Source organism: Rattus norvegicus, chromosome 1, assembly GCF_036323735.1.
Source record: "Rattus norvegicus strain BN/NHsdMcwi chromosome 1, GRCr8, whole genome shotgun sequence".
Taxonomy (NCBI): domain Eukaryota; kingdom Metazoa; phylum Chordata; class Mammalia; order Rodentia; family Muridae; genus Rattus; species Rattus norvegicus.
The window spans coordinates 78751460-78771234 of record NC_086019.1 but is presented as its reverse complement, the minus strand read 5'-3'; the positions used below and the strand labels follow the sequence as shown (position 1 = coordinate 78771234).

At 39.1% G+C, this 19775-nt stretch overlaps 1 protein-coding gene across 3 annotated transcripts in view; it reads left to right on the top strand.

Moving 5' to 3' along the window:
* The window catches only part of Kir3dl1 (killer cell immunoglobulin like receptor, three Ig domains and long cytoplasmic tail 1), a 40927-nt gene extending 25727 nt beyond the window's left edge, over window positions 1-15200 (top strand). Inside the window, exons 4-8 of one of the 3 annotated variants that reach the window (XM_063265852.1) lie at window positions 6091-6255; window positions 11632-11757; window positions 12728-12777; window positions 12880-12906; window positions 13637-15200. In XM_063265852.1, coding sequence (XP_063121922.1) covers window positions 6091-6255; window positions 11632-11757; window positions 12728-12777; window positions 12880-12906; window positions 13637-13696 — 428 coding nt within the window. In that variant the 3' untranslated portion in view covers window positions 13697-15200. Of the gene's footprint in view, window positions 1-6090; window positions 6385-11631; window positions 11779-12727; window positions 12778-12879; window positions 13042-13636 lie in introns of those variants that run through there. The other 2 variants (XM_063265848.1, NM_181479.2) reach the window with 2 other exon arrangements.
* The last annotated feature ends 4575 nt before the right edge of the window (window positions 15201-19775 follow it).

The following is a 19775-nucleotide window of genomic DNA, read 5'->3' as shown; positions in this document are numbered from 1 at the left end:
GGACACTGTCATTAGGACAAAATGGCAACCAACAGATTGGGAAAAGATATTTACCAATCCTACAACAGATAGAGGGCTTATATCCAAAATATACAAAGAGCTCATGAAGTTAGATGGCAGGAAGACAAATAACTCTATTTAAAAATGGGGTTCAGAAAATCCAGATACCGCCCGACCGGAAGGGACCTGGTCAACAGTTCTCTGCACCCAAATCCCATGGTAGGGAGAGCTAAATCTTGAAAGGGACAGACACACCTGGGAAGCCAGAAGAGACTACACTCTGCCCACATTTCTGACTCTAGAGGAAACACCTATCACCATCTGGGACCGCGGTGTACAGGGGCTCCAGGAAAAAACGGCACATGCCCTTCTGGTTGCTGCCCTCTCAGAGAGCTCAAAAGCAGGCCCCCATGAGGACCTTGAGCCGCTGGACCACAGGTAAGACCAACTTTTCTGCTCCAAGCTACCTGCCTGATGGACGTAGGACACACAGAGGCAAAATTCCTCTTGGACTGGACACTTCTGGTTTTTAGCTGGGGTCCCAACCTCACTGATCCCAGCCCACAGCTCACTGCTCCCAAACCCCTTGGGAGACAGAATTCACCACCAGAACGAGTGGGCACTCCTGAGACTGCAGAGTGGGAGAGACCATCAAAGCTGTGCACCCCTGCCCACATCCCTGGCCCAAGAGGAAACTGTATAGGGCTTCTGGGAACCAGAAGATAGGGGCACTCTAGCAGCAGGTTCCCTGCAGTCCAGACACTGACTGGACCTGAAGGGACCTGATCAACAGTTCTCTGCAACCAAATCCCGTGGGAGGGAGAGCTAAACCTTCACAGAGGCACACACACCTAGGAAGCCAGGAGAGACTACACTCTGCCCACATTTCTGACTCCAGAGGAAAACACTTAACACCCTCTGGGACCCCTGTGCACAGGAGCTCCTGGAAAAGGCAGCACAGGCCCTCCTGGTTGCCGCCCTCACTGAGAGCTCAAAAGCAGCCCCCACAACCACTTTCAGCCACGGGACCACAGGTAAGACCAACTTTTATGCTCCAAGCAGCCTGCCTGGTGGACTCAGGACACAGGCCCACAGGAACAGCTGAAGACCAGTAGAGAGGAAAAACTACACGCCCGAAAGGAGAACAGTTGTTTCCCATAACTGGCTGAAAGAAAACAGGAAAACAGTTCTACAGCACTCCTGACACACAGGCCTTTACGACAGTCTACCCACTGTCAGAAATGGCAGAACAAGGTAACACCAGAGACAACCTGATGGTGAGAGGCAAGCATAGGAACCCAAGCAACAGAAACCAAGACTCCATGGCATCATCGGAGCCCAAATCTTCAACAATAGCAAACACTGACTATCCAAACACACAAAAAAAGCAAGATCTAGATTTAAAATCAAATTTGATCATGATGCTGGAGGACTTCAAGAAAGACATGAAGAAATCCCTTAGAGAAACGCAGGAAAACATAAATAAACAAGTAGAAGCCTACAGGGAGGAGTCACAAAAATCCCTGAAAGAATTCCAAGAAAACACAATCAAACAGGTAAAGGAAATAAAAATGGAAATAGAAGCAATAAGTAAAGTACAAAGGGAAACAACCCTGGATATAGAAAACCAAAGGAAGAGACAAGGAGCCGTAGATACAGGTATCACCAACAGAATACAAGAGATAGAAGAGAGAATCTCAGGAGCAGAAGATTCCATAGAAATCATCGACACAACTGTCACAGATAATGTAAAACGGAAAAGGCTACTGGTCCAAAACATACAGGAAATCCAGGACTCAATGAGAAGATCAAACCTAAGGATAATAGGTATAGAAGAGAGTGAAGACTCACAGCTCAAAGGACCAGTAAATATCTTCAACAAAATCATAGGAGAAAACTTCCCTAACCTAAAGAAAGAGATGCCCATAAAAATAGAAGAAGCCTACAGAACTCCAAATAGATTGGACCAGAAAAGAAAATCCTCCTGTCACATAATAGTCAAAATGCCAAATACACAAAACAAAGAAAGAATATTAAAAGCAGTAAGGGAAAAAGGTCAAGTAACATATAAAGGCAGACCTATCAGAATCATACCAAACTTCTCACCAGACTATTAAAGCCAGAAGATCCTGGAGAGATGTCGTGCAAAGCCTAGGAGAACACAAATGGCAGCCCAGGTTACTGTATCCAGCAAAACTCTCAATTATCATAGATGGAGAAACCAAGATATTCTATGACAAAAGCAAATTTACACAATATCTATCTACAAACGCAGCCCTACAAAGGATAATAAATGGTAAGCCCAACATAAGGAGGCAAGCTACACCCTAAAAAAAGCAAGAAACTAATTGTCTTGGCAACAAAACAAAGCAAAGAAAAGTACACAAACATAAACTCACATCCAAATATAAATATAAGAGGAAGAAATAATCACTATTCCTTAATATCTCTCAACATCAATGGTCTCAACAACCCAATAAAAAGATATAGATTAACAAACTGGATACGCAACGAGGACCCTGCATTCTGCTGCCTACAGGAAACACACCTCAGAGACAAAGACAGACACTACCTCAGAGTGAAAGGCTGGAAAACAACTTTCCAAGCAAATGGTCTGAAGAAGCAAGCTGAAGTAGCCATTCTAATATCGAATAAAATCAATTTTCAACTAAAAGTCATCAAAAAATATAAGGAAGGACACTTCATATTCATCAAAGGAAAAGTCCACCAAGATGAACTCTCAATCCTAAATATCTATGCTTCAAATGCAAGGGCACCTACATACATAAAAGAAACGTTACGAAAACTCAAAGCATACATTGCACCACACACAATAATGGTAGGAGATTTCAACACCACACTCTCATCAATGGACAGATCATGGAAACAGAAATTAAACAGAGACATAGACAGAATAAGAGAAGTCATGAACCAAATGGACTTAACAAATATTTATACAACATTCTATCCTAAAACAAAAGGATATACCTTCTTCTCACCACCTCATGGTACTTTCTCCAAAATTGACCACATAATTGGTCATAAAACTGGCCTCAACAGATACAGAAAGATAGAAATAATCCCATGCGTCCAATCAGACCACCACAGGCTAAAGCTGGTTTCAATAACAACAAGGGAAGAATGCCCACATATACATGGAAGTTGAAAAAGGCTCTGCACAATGATAACCTGGTCAAGGAAGAAAAAATTAAAGAAATTAAAGACTTCTTAGAATGAAAATGAAGGTACAACATACCCAAACTTATAGGACACAATGAAAGCTGTGCTAAGAGGAAATGTCATAGCTCTGAGTGCCTGTAGAAAGAAACAGGAAAAGGATATATCAGCAACTTGGCAGCACACCTAAAAGCTCTAGAACAAAAAGAAGCAAATACACCCAGGAGGAGTAGAAGGCAAGAAATAAACAAACTCAGAGCTGAAATCAACCAAGTAGAAACAAAAGGACCATACAAAGAATCAACAGAACCAAAAGGTGGTTCTTTGAGAAAATAAACAGGAGGGTTGGGGATTTAGTTCAGTGGAAGAGTGCTTACCTAGCAAGCACAAGGCCCTGGGTTTGGTCCCCAGCTCTGAAAAAAAGAGAAAATAAACAGGATAGATTAACCATTACCCAGACTAAAGAGACAAGACAGAGAGTCAGGCCAAATTAACAAAATCAGAAATGAAAAGGGAGACATAACTACAGATTCAGAGGAAATTTGAAATATCATCAGATACTACTACAAAAGCCTATATTCAACAGAACTTGAAAATCTTCAGGAAATGGACAATTTCCTAGACACATACCAGGTACTGAAGTTAAATCAGGAAGAGATACACCATTTAAACAACCCCATAATTCCTAACAAAATAGAAGCAGTCACAAAGGTCTCCCAACCAAAAAGAGCCCAGGTCCAGACGGCATCAGAGCAGAATTCTATCAGACCTTCATAGAAGACGTCATACCAATACTATCCAAACTATTCCACAAAATTGAAACAGATGGAGCGCTACCGAATTCCTTCTATGAAGCCACAATTACTCTTATACCTAAACCACACAAAGACCCAACAAAGAAAGAGAACTTCAGACCAATTTCCCTTATGAAAATCGATGCAAAAATATTCAATAAAATTCTGGCAAACCAAATCCAAGAGCACATCAAAACAATCATCCACCATGATCAAGTAGGCATCATTCCAGGCATGCAGGGATGGTTTAATATACAGAAAACCATCAATGTAATCCATTCCATAAACAAACTGAAAGAACAAAACCACAGGATCATTTCATTAGATGCTGAGAAAGCATTTGACAAAATTCAACACCCCTTCATGATAAAAGTCCTGGAAAGAATAGAAATTCAAGGCCCATACCTAAACATAGTAAAAGCCATATACAGCAAACCAGTAGCTAACATTAAACTCAATGGAAAGAAACTTGAAGCATTCCCACTATAATCGGGGACTAGACAAGGCTAACCACTCTCTCCCTACTTACTCAATATAGTTCATGAAGTTCTAGCCAGAGCAATAAGACAAAAAAAGGAAAACAACGGGATACAAATTGGAAAAGAAGAAGTCAAAATGTCACCATTTGCAGGTGATATGATAGTATATTTAAGTGATCCCAAAAGTTCCACCAGAGAACTACTAAAGCTGATAAACAACTTCAGCAAAGTGGCTGGGTATAAAATTAACTGAAATAAATCAGTAGCCTTCCTCTACACAAAAGAGAAACAGGTTGAGAAATAAATTAGGGAAATGACACCCTTCATAATACTCTGAAATAATATAAAATATCTCGGTGTGACGTTAACCAAACAAGTGAAAGATCTGTATGGTACAAACTTCAAGCCTCTGAAGAAAGAAATTGAAGAAGACCTCAGAAGATGGAAAGATCTCACATGTTCATGGACTGGCAGGATTAATATAGTAAAAATGGCCATTTTATCAAAAGCAATCTACAGATTCAATGCAATCGCCATCAAAATACCAATCCAATTCTTCAAAGAGTTAGACAAAACAATTTGCAAATTCATCTAGAATAACAAAAAACCCAGGAAAGCTAAAACTATGCTCAACAATAAACGAACTTCTGGGGGAATCACTATCCCTGAACTCAAGCAGTATTACAGAGCAATAGTGATAAAAACTGCATGGTATTGGTACGGAGACAGACAAATAGACCAGTGGAATAGAATTGAAGATGCAGAAATAAACCCGCACACCTATGGTAACTTGATTTTTGACAAAGGAGCAAAAACCATCCAATGGAAAAAAGATACCATTTTCAACAAATGGTGCTGGTTCACGTAGAGGTCAGCATGTAGAAGAATGCAGATCGATCCATGCTTATCACCCTGTACAAAGCTTAAGACCAAGTGGATCAAGGACCTCCACATCAGACCAGATACACCCAAACTATTAGAAGAAAAATTGGGGAAACATCTCGAACACATGGGCACTGGAGAAAATTTCCTGAACAAAACACCAATGGCTTATGCTCTAAGATCAAGAATCAACAAATGGGATCTCATAAAACTTCTAAGCTTCTGTAAGGCAAAGGACACTGTGGTTAGGACAAAACTGCAACCAACAGATTGGGAAAAGACCTTTACAAATCCTACAACTGATAGAGGGCTTATATCCAAAATGTACAAAGAACTCCAGAAGTTAGACCGCAGGGAGACAAGTAACCCTATTAAAAATGGGGTTCAGAGATAAACAAAGAATTCTCCAGAGAGTGCATGGATAACATAAATTAGACTTTTTATTTTATAATTTTCCCTTTTTACTTTATTTTTATTTTTCTTTCATATTTTTGGAGAGGGAGGTCAAAAGATTAGGGACATTAATATAGAAGGACTGGGAGACGAATGTGGTGTGGCTACATGATATGAAATTCCCAAAGGAAAAATAATTTTAAAGATTGAGAAAGAACATAAAGTAGAGGTAAGGGTGTAAGAGGAACTGGGGGAGAAAAGAATGCCATAAAATATACCTTATGAATTTATCAAAGCATAAAAAAGTACTCTATGTTAAAAAAGAAAAAAGATACAGGCCTTCTCAGTGTCTCTGCATCTTTCAGGTGAATACAAGAAACCTTCTCTGTCGTCTGTGATGAGCCCTGTACTGGTGTCAGAACAGAACATGACCCTGTCCTGCATCTCTAACCATCAGTTTGAAATGTTCCATCTGTCCAGAGAAGGGGTGCCTCAAGGAAAAGGGATACCTGCAATGCAGAGCCACAGTGGTAAATTTGAAGCCAAATTCCTTCTTAGTCCTGTGATCCAAAAAGGGAACTATAGATGCTATGGCTCTTTCAAAAACTCTTCCCATGTGTGGTCATCTCCAAGTGACCCCTTGTACCTTCCTGCCAAAGGTAAGAAAGCCTCATAAATAATTCATGTCCTAAAACTAATGAAATGCTAAGGCTAGGGCGTTCCTGAGAACCATCCTACTGATGGCGGAAGGTACACACACACACACACACACACACACACACACACACACACACGCCAAAAATGAACTCGGCAATATTTACATATGTGTGTACACAAACAGATACACCTATAACAATTATAATCAAAGAAAAAGACACTATCAACTTAAGAGTATTGGAATGTTAAAAAGAAACCTTTGAGAAAGGGTAAAAGGAAGACATTGAGGAAAGAAAAAAGAATGGCAAAGAGATATAATTATATTTCCATTAAAAACTTTTAAGAAGGAGATGAAGTTTAAGTGAAGGTATTACAAAATCATAGACAGGAAACTTGCCAATGAATCCTTATCTTGTTCACCAGACACATTGAGTTTTTTCTGTGTATCCAGGCAGATGTAGGAAGGAGTTAGGACAGACATTTGAGGGATTAGATTGGGATCTGCTTGGACAGATCTGAGATGGTGAAGCACTTCTGATCTCTCCTCACATAGATCTCTTCACAGTATTCCTATTGTCTCAGCACAATTTGAAATCTAAGGAGCCACCTCCTTTTAGCAAACCACATATACACATCCTATAACTTTAAGTGCTCAGCACTGAGTAGTGAAATAGGCATTGTTTACTGTCCATACCCAAAGAACGTTTCATAAGAGGATGACAGACAGCATTACTGATCAACTCTTGTTTCACCTTCTGTCCCATTTCTAATAAATTTATCAGGAAATTGCCCTTCATGCACAGAAGTAGATTCCAAAAACAGGAAGTAAATGATTTCTCTTCTCTCATGTAGAAACATGGGGCCAAAACCTCTTTGGGTTCATGTTTTGGCTCATCTACCTCCAGGCTCTGTAGTCTTAACCTCATCATCTCCATTTTCTGATTCTTAAACTCTGAAATATCAAAGGTTGTTTATGAACAGTATGGAACTTCTAGGGACTACTCATGTCTCACTTCTCCTCCTAAAATCTACTGTTTTTCCTAAAACAATGGATCTCCTGAAGAGGAAGTGATAGGTGTTGTTGTAAAATTATATTATGAGATTGTCTTCTACCCCCACTACCTCCAGCACTGCAGTGCTCCAAGATATCTCCTAGATATCTTGCCAGAAAGACAAATCCTAAATCCATGGTAGCCGAGTGTTTCTAGCCCCCACACAATCTCTTAAACTTAGCTACATGAAAGAACACACAACACAATTACCTCTGAACCAATTGATAAGATATAATTGCCCACCTAATCATACAAAATGCTATACACAGCCATCCCTTAAGAATATTCACAACAACCTGTAAATACACAGAGTAGAATCTTAATGTCAGCCTCCATTTTCTCTCCAGGACTTCTCTTGCAATCTCCTCCAATCCAGTCTCCTCCTCTTTCCTCAAACTTTTGTCCCACCCATCCTTCCTTCTCATCCAATGACAGGCCTCATTCTATCCTGTACCAGCCTTCACTTGTATGACAATCCTACTTTTCACCCTTTTTGTCTAATTAAAAAAAACTTTTCTTTCAAATGGAAGCTTAACACAACTATTATCATTTTGTAAGTAAAAGCATAAAATATATCTAACACCCAATCTAACACTTTATCAGTTAAACAGAAAATTTAGTTATCCATTCCAGCTAAAGAAAGGCTTAAAATCCATGTTATATCCTGGATAGCTTGTATACTATCTGATAACTATCTAATAAAATATGTATTTTTAGACTTAAAAAGGCTAATAGGCTATAAAGCCTCCGCCAGAAATCTGAGAATGACCAATTCTCTATAAACATAAGAAGCCTAACACAGCTTCCAAAACTGAAAGGTTGTAGATACAAATCTCCACTAGCATAGTCATCTGTAGGCAAAATGTGAGCTCAAGTCTTCAGCCTTCTGGCCCAAAATCAACTGACAGACTCTGGAAATGCAGAAATCTTGAAGGGCTGATAATTCTGGCTTGGCAAAATTATCAGTAGCCTATTCTGCATAAGGTGTCCCATTTGGAAAGTATTAGTCTGCAGATGAAACAGGCAGTTTCTGTCCAGTGGCTGCCTAGCCACAAAGTATTGCCTCACCTGGAGGTAGAGATGTTCAATTTGTTCATTTAATCAGCCAAAGGGGAACGGTTAGGAGCAGATATGTCTCAGCCAAAGATAAATAACTTTACATCTCATATTTTGTGGATTATTGAAGTTTTGAAAACCATCTATCTATATAAGGTAATCTGTACCGTTGCCCATTAGCTATCTTATTATCTTGAATGTGTTCTAACAAACTTAGAGCTATGAATTTGCTATTTGACCCTTAACTCGCATGTGTAATCAACTCAAAAGTTTGTAACGGCATCAATAGAAGGACTGGCTCTAAACTTTGTACTTTTAAATTTTTTAACAAATAAATTCTATATCAAAGCCATGATATGATTTTAGCTTAGTTATCAAATGAGATTATAACTATACAACTCAATCTAGCTAATTCCTCCCAGTTAAATTACAACCATTTCTAGATTTCTCATAAAACAACCTTAGAATAACCACTCTCAACCCCCCGAAAAGTCCAGAGAATTGGGGTGGTGACTCTTCTATAACTTCTTCAAGCTGTACATGGGTGTTGAAATATCCTTGTGGGTAGGGCATAGGAAGAATGAAGCAAACACTGTAGCTGGATGTGTCCTGACTGGACCCAGCTGTAAGTCCTTGAGATCAGGAATCCAAGTAGGCACACTCTAGAAAATAAGGCTCTCAAGACAAAACTTTAGAATCGAGATATCTTTTTGTTTGATTCTCTTGAATCTAGTTTTTCAGGTTATCTCCCTCTCTCAAATCTGATCAATATGACTCTGTGAGGTTACCAAAGCCTAATCACACTTTTTAATAACACAAAACAAAACCTTTTCCCCAGAATACTGTGTTCCTTAGTCTGTAACAAGAAAAGCTTGTGTCTTGCACTCTCTCCCAGAGTAATAATATAACCATAAAACTCAAAGTCACAACCATTATGAAGATTAAACAATTTTTAAAAGAGGAAGTAAGCTAAACAATAGTGTATGAGCCTGCTAGGCTTTTGTAATCTGTCATATCAGGAAATTAGCCCAAAATTCCCGTGGAGCCCATGCTAAGAGAATCTGAGCTTCCTGTTATGGTAAATATGAAAAATATCCATGAACCCTTGCTAACCAGCATCAACAAGCCATATGGCCTTTAGCAGGGTAATTCATAAAACAAACTAAGCACCTTCTATCAATTTTAATATCAATAAGCAACTTATCAAACCAGGACTTTAGCCCAAAATATATCAGTCTGTCAAGCTCTCTGCCTGGAGCCACAGATTTTTATTTAACCTTAATACCCACTCTATATGATCTGTTAATCTCTCTACCTAGAGTCACAGATTTTTATTTAACCTTAATAACTTGTAAATATCACAATTCTCTACTTGAAATCAGTGACTAATTCTCCCTATCTAAGTTCCAAACCATGGGTGAAAATCCCTACATGATTCGGATAATCTCTGTACTCGCTTCATAAAAACAAACTTAAATCAACTTTTAATAATACCTGTCCTTAAGAAGTAGCTTGTCTAACTAGGATTTCAACCCAAAATTTCTGTGGAGTCCACATTAGAAGGAATATGAGTATCCTGAAAGACTTTCTAAACAACTTTCTTTAAAAAGCAGCTTTTAATCTCTAACTCTCTGAGCTGCCATTACTTATCACAGAGCAGGGGACCTGCTAGGTCTTTTCTTTGTTTAAGGTTCCCTTCCTTGGGCCATCATATGATTCAACATGGCACTGGCCCCCTTCTTACTTAGAAAATAAAACTTTCTCTCAACTCAGGATTACTAGTGGATTCTCACCAATCATGCTAGTTCGCTATCTGTTGTAAAATTGTATTATGAGGCTGTCATTTACCCCTACTAGATCCGGCACTGCAATGCTCTAAGATATCTGGTAGATATCTTGCTAGAAACACACATTCCAACTCCATGGTGGCCCAGTGTCTCTCTTCCCCACACATTCTCTTAAACTTAAATAGCTACATGAAAGAACACACAACACGATTACCTCTCAACCAATTGATAAGATATAATTGTCCACCTAATCATACAAAACCCTATACACACTCATCCCTTAAGAATATTCATAACAACCTGTAAATACACAGAGTGGAATCTTAATGTCAGCCTCCATGTTCTCTCGGTGACTTCTATTGCAGTCTCCTCTGATACAGTATCCTCCTCTTTCCTCAAACTTTTCTCCTGCCCATCCTTCCTTCTCATCCAATGACAGGCCTCATTCTTGTACCTGCCTTTACTTGTATGACAATCCTACAGATAGGACCTTATAAAAAGAAATAGACAGAAAGAATGTTTTATAAAAATTCAACCTATGGTAGAATAGACTTTATTTCACTTCTCTCCTTAAAGAGAATTAAATATTTGTTTCAACAGTTTTGTAGATGTAAACTAACTGACTAATATTACCAATCTCAATTAAGATACTGAACACATGCCCTGCACTGCCTGTCCTACAGTTTTTTGCCCCTGGGTATAATGACCTTATATTCTTTAGGTAGAAGGAAGAATGCTCAGTTTACATGTAACAATATTCCTACCTAAAATTATCACTTCTCCAAACATTTAGCAATTGCCCATCACTTCTTTGGTAAGGATGTGAATCTCATGTCCAACTCCTCTCTCCATGCTGCAGTTTTATCTAGATTGAACTTGCATTGGTCTTGGTCACTGTCACACCTTTCTATGAAGTTCATAAATGCAACTACCTTGCTGTGTCTAGAAAAGAGTTTCCTTGTTTCATGGCCTTTTTTGCAATCTCATCTTCTATATCTTATGGTCTCTGAGTGAAGATGTGATATAAACATCTCATTTAGGGTCAAGAATTCTATAGTCCCTCATTCTCCGCAACATTTCCAGTTGTGGATATCTGTATAAATAACATTCTGTCACAAATACAAGCACTTATGCTTAGAGTTGAGAAATACATTAATATGAGTCTAAGCATAAGTCACTAAGAGTCAGTTTAATAGATAACCAATTAGCAGAGTAAGAGTAGTAGGTTCTCCATCAAGTCCATTATCCTAAAGAAATATTATATTAATTATCCAAAAATTAATAAATATTATGCAATGTAAGAAAATGGTGATCTTAACATTTACTTCTTAATTGGGTTCACATTTTTCTCCAGATAACCTCAAGAACCTGCACATTCAAATTGGGCTCTTAGTGACCATGGTCCTTGTCATCGTCGTCATCATCATCATCATCATCATCATCATCATCATCATTTATTATTATTACTTTTCCAAAAAGAGTAAGTCTCAGAAACAAGCAGGTGGGTGTCATCTGTGTATTATGATTAAAAAAATAGTGGAGGAATACTGGTGTATATTTTCCCTTACACGAGAACATTAGTACAAGACAAGGAACATTAAGATGGGGCTTTGTAGAGCTGAAGGGGCTTGCAACTCCATTTGAACAACAATGCCAACTAACCAGAGCTTCCAAGGACTAAACCACTATCCAAAGACTATACATGGGCTGACCCAGGGCTCCAACTGAATATGCAACAGAGAGTAGCCTTGTTGGAACACCAGTAGAAGGAGAAGCCCTTGGTCCTGCCAAGGTTGGACTCCAAGTTCAGGGGAATGTTGAGGGGTGGTAAGGGAGGTGGATGGGGGGAACACTCATATGGGTGAGGGGGTGGGAATGCAGGCTTATGGACAGGAAACCGGGAAAGGGAATAACATTTGAAATTTAAGTAAAGAAATATATCTAATAATTTTTTAAAAAAAGACAGGGCTTTCTAGAGAGAGCAACAGAGATCCTGGACTTTTTCTCAGCTCTTAGAACACAGACTAAAATCTCAGTGCATCTTCCGCAACTTCATATTCAAAGCATGAAGTGTTATATCAGGAAATTCGTGTGTGTGTGTGTGTGTGTGTGTGTGTGTGTGTGTGTGTGCCAGAAAGAAAGAGAGGCAAAGACAGAGATAGACAGAGAAAGAGACAGAGAGACAGAGAGAGAGAGAGACACAGAGACAGAGATGATTGGATGAAAAGGGAAATGGAGGGAGAGAGAATGTAGTAAAGAAAGAATTGTGAGGATGGAGCATGTGTAGGATGGAGCTCTGAACAAAGAGAGGCACATTTCTGAGTCTGTTTTGTGGTAGGTAATGAGCCATGGATTTTACCACATGTACCTTAGCACATTAGATTTGAAATGAGAATGCTGGAGTACTTCACTATTTCTTTTTTAATTTCTCCTGTCTCCTAAATATACAGGCAGCATTTTAGAACAAGAGTCTGAAGTTAAAGCAACAATAAACAGACAGGTAGGTCTTCCTGAGCATGCTATCTTCTACCCAGTCTAATATCCCCTCATACTCTGCAATAATATATGCATACAACATCATATGATATTTACCTCTTTCTAGGATCCTGAAAGACAAGAAGAGCATAAGGTGACATACATAGAATTTGAGCAGAGGATCTTCAACAAAAACTTAATGCCTCCTATTTCCCAGAGTCCCAAGGAGTTTTCTATAGATACTGTTGTGTACACAGAAGTTATGATATGATAAACTGAGATCAAAGAATATCTTCGCCCTGTGAGTTCTCAAAGAAAGATCCAAGGAAGTCTTTTTCAGAAAACAAAGCCCATTCATCAACAAAGACTGTTTGATGCAGTGAAATAAGAGCTGGAATATGAAGGCAGAGGTCTTTAACTTTGGGATTATCCTTCATTATTCCAATACAGTTCTTAATGTAGCACGCCTTTGCATAAAAAGACTATGGTCTTCACTGACTACTGGACAGTGAAAAAGTCTACTGATTAGTCCATGGTTCTCTACTTTTTTCATTGTTGCAGACCTCTACAATCTAACCAGCTATGTTTTCTAGAGCTCCTTGAAGCTGTACTCTGTCTTACAATTACATACCAACAAAAGGCTCGTTCTTTTTATTACTATATATTACCAATATATAATAATGTTGTACATCATAAGGGTTCTCATAGTAATCTTATTTGTTTGTATGTATGGATAGATAGATATATAGATATATAGATAGAGATTGATAGATATTTTTCACACCCAGTTACCCTACCTTGACTCTCTACCACTCCTGTTAACATCTGCACGGAAGCCTAATTTTAACACTGAGCCTTAACATATGCTGTTCTGTGTTTGCCAGGTGCTACCTGTTAAAGTCTTCTACCAGGAGCATGTACTCAAAATCCAAGAGGTCACATAAGACACAAAACTCCAAGAAGAAACCTTACTGAATGTAAAGACTCAATAGCCACTAGAACCTAATATCACTTAGGCCAAAAGAAAAAAGGAGAAACAAAACCAAGGGAAAAACATCAAAAACACCCATTTAATAAAGATAAACTCAGAAATCAGCACCTAAACCTTTAATAACCGCCAAGCCCAGATGACTGGAAGACAAAGTAAGAACACAATTAATAACATCCAGGGCAATATAGCACCACCAGAGCCCATATATCCTACTCTACAGCAGACCCTGGATAGTCCAACACAGCAGAACCAGATGAAAATGGCCTTAAATACAATCTTATGAAGATGATAAAGACGTTTAAAGAGGAAATAAATCCCTTAAAGAAATACAAAATTATAATCAAATAGGTGAAGGAAATGGGGAAAAGTTTAAGATCTGAAAACAGAAAGAGCAGTCATAAAGAAAACACAAACTGATGGAATCCTGAATATCAAAAGCTAGGTATGTGAACAGAAACTACAGGTGCAAGAATCACCAACAGAATACAAGATATGGAAGAGAGAATCTCAGGAATAGAAGATTTTATAGAAGAAATTAATATATCAGTCAAAGAAATTCCCACCCCAAGTCAAGGATGTATTGTCAAATGATAGGAATTAGGAGAGGAAGAGTTGGGTTTAGAATATTCTTTTTATGTCTTCACTGTGTTTTTATTGTTTCCCTAACTCCATGGTTACTCTAAAAAGTCAAAAACAAAAAACAAAAAACAAAAACCCATGTTGTAAACTCAAATCTTACTTGACATCACATAAACAAGTAATCCTGTAACAAGGGCAGGCTTGCTGCAGCCTCCACCTCCTTCCACATCAAATGCTCTCTCCTTCTATCCCAAATCTCCACAGAACTCCAGAGAAGCCTCCCACATTCATATTCTCCAGCAGTTCTGCTAGAAGCCCGTGCTTTGTACATTAATTTATATTATTATTTTAGAACTTTTTATAGTGTTATTAATTTTGTTTGCACCTACACAGGGGGCCAGAAGTGGGGGCACATTTCAGTGCAGCTCCTTTCCTCCCACCATTAAGAGCGAGCAAGCTGATGTAGCAGGCAAAGGCCTGTGCCAAGTCTGTCAGCCTAGCTCTATCCCTGGGTTCCACATGATGGAAGAATACTTACTCAACTATGTTATATTCTCTTGCATTTTGATTGTGAGCATAGACTTTAACAGCTGTGTCATCCCACCAGCTCTCTCATGTTATTCTCTTAGGACACACACATATCCACCCACACCCACAAACAGGCACACACAGACAGGGTTTAGAATATTAATACTATTAAAATGGCCATACATCCAAGAGTAGATGAGCGTCACAAATTTAAATTTGTGAATTAAAAGAAAAGAGAGAGAACAAAAGTTAGTTGATATATTCAGGAGGAGTTGGGCCAGGGGCTGAATATGATCAAAGCACATTGGGTACAATTCTTAAATATCCAATAAAAATGAAACAAAAATCCAGATGGTAAATGGTTTTGTCATCTGTAGTTTCTCACATGGAATTCTGAGAATACATATAGGATGAAATATACATGCAAGTAATGGTAAGGAGGACCCTATAAGAATGCCCTGGGGTTTATAACTGTAAAATGTGAAATGGACAGCATTTCATATGTCATGATGCACTGTGAAGGGTGAATGTACTGATCCCACTCTATTGTCATTCTGCAGTTTTCCTGACTTTGGCAGACTGGATGACAGTGAACCCTAATTTTTATTTCTTAAAAATCACTTGTAAATAATTCTCTTTTCAAGTGACTTGCACATAAATGTTCCATCTCACTAGCCTTATGTCACTAACAGAAAACAATGAACCAAGTCCAAAGGGCTAATTTGACATAGATACTAGTGCTTAGTTCATCTGCTTTGCAATGCATGCAAATATAACACCTTTAAAACAATAACTAAATTCCATAAGGAAAAAAATGTGGAATCCAGACCATTCCCTTACATGTAGTATTTGTATAAAATCTTCCCTTCTGATTGCTTTCTCCCTTTTTCAGTCCCCAATTACCTCCTGTTCAAGAGAAACAGAAATTCAAGGAGCATTTCATTGTTCCTGGGAAGGAAGTCAAATTTACTCTCCTGTTTACTTACAGGTCTCTGGTGCACAAATTAGAAATGAGTAGTACAAAAACCATGATATATTCTACAAACCCAGAGATGCTAAATAACAAGAAGGTCTCAAGTATGGAATATATGAATCACACTGTGAAAGGGAAATAGAATAGATATAGTGGGTGGGTGGGGTGAGGGTTCTGGTTGGAGAGTGGTGATGGGAACTGGGGTGGGGGGATTTGGGAATGAAAGGTGAAAATAGATAAAACTGGAATTGGAGTGTGTCTCTGTGATGATCTTGAAATGTAGTACGGACCCGCGGATCCCGGCCCGCAGCAGCTCTCTGCTCCCAAACCCCGTGGGAGAGAGACCTCACGGCCTGGTCAGGTGGGCACTCCCGAGGATGCAGAGCGGAGGAGACCACCAACACTGCCCACCCCTGCCCACATCCCTGCCCCAAGAGGAAACTGTATAAGGCCTCTGGGTTCCCGTACGGGAGGGCCCAGGAGCGACAGGACCCCTGCGCCTGAGACACCGCCGGAACCTGAAGGAAACAGACCAGATAAACAGTTCTCTGCACCCAAATCCCATGGGAGCGAGAGATATACCTACAGAGAGGCAGACAAGCCTGGGAAACCAGGCACTCTGCACTCTGCACACACATCTCCGACGCCAGAGGAAAACACCAAACGCCATCTGGAACCCTAGTGCACAGGAGCTCCCGGAAAGGGCGGCGCATATCTTTCTGGTTGCTGCCGCCTCAGAGAGCTCCTGGGCAGCACCCCGTGAGCAAACTTCAGCCTCGGGACCACAGGTAAGACGAACTTTTCTGCTGCAAGTGACCTGCCTGGTGAACTTGAGACACAGGCCCACAGGAACAGCTGAAGATCTATAGACAGGAAAAACTACACGCCCGAAAGCAGAACACTCTGTCCCCATAACTGGCTGAAAGAAAACAGGAAAACAGGTCTACAGCACTCCTGGCACACAGGCTTATAGGACAGTCTAGCCACTGTCAGAAATAGCAGAACAAAGTAACACTAGAGATAATCTGATGGCGAGAGGCAAGCGCAGGAACGCAAGCAACAGAAACCAAGACTACATGGCATCATCGGAGCCCAATTCTCCCACCAAAATAAACATGGAATATCCAAACACACTAGAAAAGCAAGATCTAGTTTCAAAACCATATTTGATCGTGATGCTGGAGGACTTCAAGAAAGACGTGAAGGACTCCATTAGAGAACGAGTAGAAGCCTACAGAGAGGAATCGCAAAAATGCCTGAAAGAATTCCAGGAAAACATAAATAAACAGGTAGAAACCCATAGAGAGGAGACACAAAAATCCCTGAAAGAATTCCAGGAAAACACAATCAAACAGTTGAAGGAATTAAAAATGGAAATAGAAGCAATCAAGAAAGAACACATAGAAACAACCCTGGATATAGCAAATCAAAAGAAGAGACAAGGAGCTGTAGATACAAGCTTCACCAACAGAATACAAGAGATAGAAGAGAGAATCTCGGGAGCAGAAGATTCCATAGAAATCATTGACTCAACTGTCAAAGATAATGTAAAGCTGAAAAAGCTACTGGTACAAAACATACAGGAAATCCAGGACTCAATGAGAAGATCAAACCTAAGGATAATAGGTATAGAATAGAGTGAAGAATCCCAGCTCAAAGGACCAGTAAATATCTTCAACAAAATCATACAAGAAAACTTCCCTAACCTAAAAAAAGAGATACCCATAGGCATACAAGAAGCCTACAGAACGCCAAATAGATTGGACCAGAAAAGAAACACCGTCACATAATAGTGAAAACACCAAACGCACAAAATAAAGAAAGAATATTAAAAGCAGTAAGGGAAAAAGGTCAAGTAACATATAAAGGCAGACCTATCAGAATCACACCAGACTTTTCACCAGAAACTATGAAGGCCAGAAGGTCCTGGAGAGATGTCATACAGACCCTAAGAGAACACAAATGCCAGCCCAGGTTACTGTATCCTGCAAAACTCTCAATTATCATAGATGGAGAAACCACGATATTCCATGACAAAACCAAATTTACACAATATCTTTCTACAAATCCAGCACTACAAAGGATAATAAAGGGTAAAGCCCAACATAAGGAGGCAAGCTATACCTAGAAGAAGCAAGAAACTAATCGTCTTGGCAACAAAACAAAGAGAATGAAAGCACACAAACATAACCTCACATCCAAATATGAATATAAGAGGAAGCAATAATCACTATTCCTTAATATCTCTCAACATCAATGGTCTCAACTCACCAATACAAAGACATAGATTAACAAACTGTATACGCAACGAGGACCCTGCATTCTGCTGCCTACAGGAAACACACCTCAGAGACAAAGACAGACACTACCTCAGAGTGAAAGGCTGGAAAACAACTTTCCAAGCAAATGGTCAGAAGAAGCAAGCTGGAGTAGCCATTCTAATATCAAATAAAATCAATTTTCAATTAAAAGTCATCAAAAAAGATAAGGAAGGACACTTCATATTCATCAAAGGAAAAATACACCAAGATGAACTCTCAATCCTCAATATCTATGCCCCAAATACAAGGGCACCTACATACATAAAAGAATCCTTACTAAAGCTGAAAACACACATTGCACCTCACACAATAATAGTAGGAGATTTCAACACACCACTCTCATCAATGGACAGATCATGGAAACAGAAATTAAACAGAGATGTAGACAGACTAAGAGAAGTCATGAGCCAAATGGACTTAACGGATATTTATAGAACATTCTATCCTAAAGCAAAAGGATATACCTTCTTCTCAGCTCCTCATGTTACTTTCTCCAAAATTGACCATATAGTCGGTCAAAAAACGGGCCTCAACAGGTACAGGAAGATTGAAATAATCCCATGCGTGCTATCAGACCACCACGGCCTAAAACTGGTCTTCAATAACAATAAGGGAAGAATGCCCACATATACGTGGAATGCTCTACTCAATGATAACCTAGTCAAGGAAGAAATAAAGAAAGAAATTAAAAACGTTTTAGAATTTAATGAAAATGAAGGTAAAACATACCCAAACTTATGGGACACAATGAAAGCTAAGAGGAAAACTCATAGCGCTGTGTGCCTGCAGAAAGAAACAGGAAAGAGCATATGTCAACAGCTTGACAGCACACCTAAAAGCTCTAGAGCAAAAAGAAGCAAATACACCCAGGAGGAGTAGAAGGCAGGAAATAATCAAACTCAGAGCTGAAATCAACCAAGTAGAAACAAAAAGGACTATAGAAAGAATCAACAGAACCAAAAGTTGGTTCTTTGAGAAAATCAACAAGATAGTAAACCCTTAGCCAGACTATCGAGAGGACCCACAGAGTGTGTCCAAATTAACAAAATCAGAAATGAAAAGGGAGACATAACTACAGATTCAGAGGAAATTCAAAAAATCATCAGATCTTACTATAAAAGCAAATATTCAACAAAACTTGAAAATCTACAGGAAATGAACAATTTCCTAGACAACGAAGTTAAATCAGGAACAGATAAACCAGTTAAACAACCCCATAACTCCTAAGGAAATAGAAGCAGTCATTAAAGGTCTCCCAACCAAAAAGAGCCCAGGTCCAGACGGGTTTAGTGCAGAATTCTATCAAACCTTCATAGAAGACCTCATACCAATATTATCCAAACTATTCCACAAAATTGAAACAGATGGATCACTCCCGAATTCCTAATATGAAGCCACAATTACTCTTCTACCTAAACCACACAAAGACCCAACAAAGAAAGAGAACTTCAGACCAATTTCCCTTATGAATATCAACGCAAAAATACTCAATAAAATTCTGGCAAACCGAATCCAAGAGCACATAAAAACAATCATCCACCATGATCAAGTAGGCTTCATCCCAGGCATGCAGGGATGGTTTAATATGGGGAAAACCATCAACGTGATCCATTATATAAACAAACTGAAAC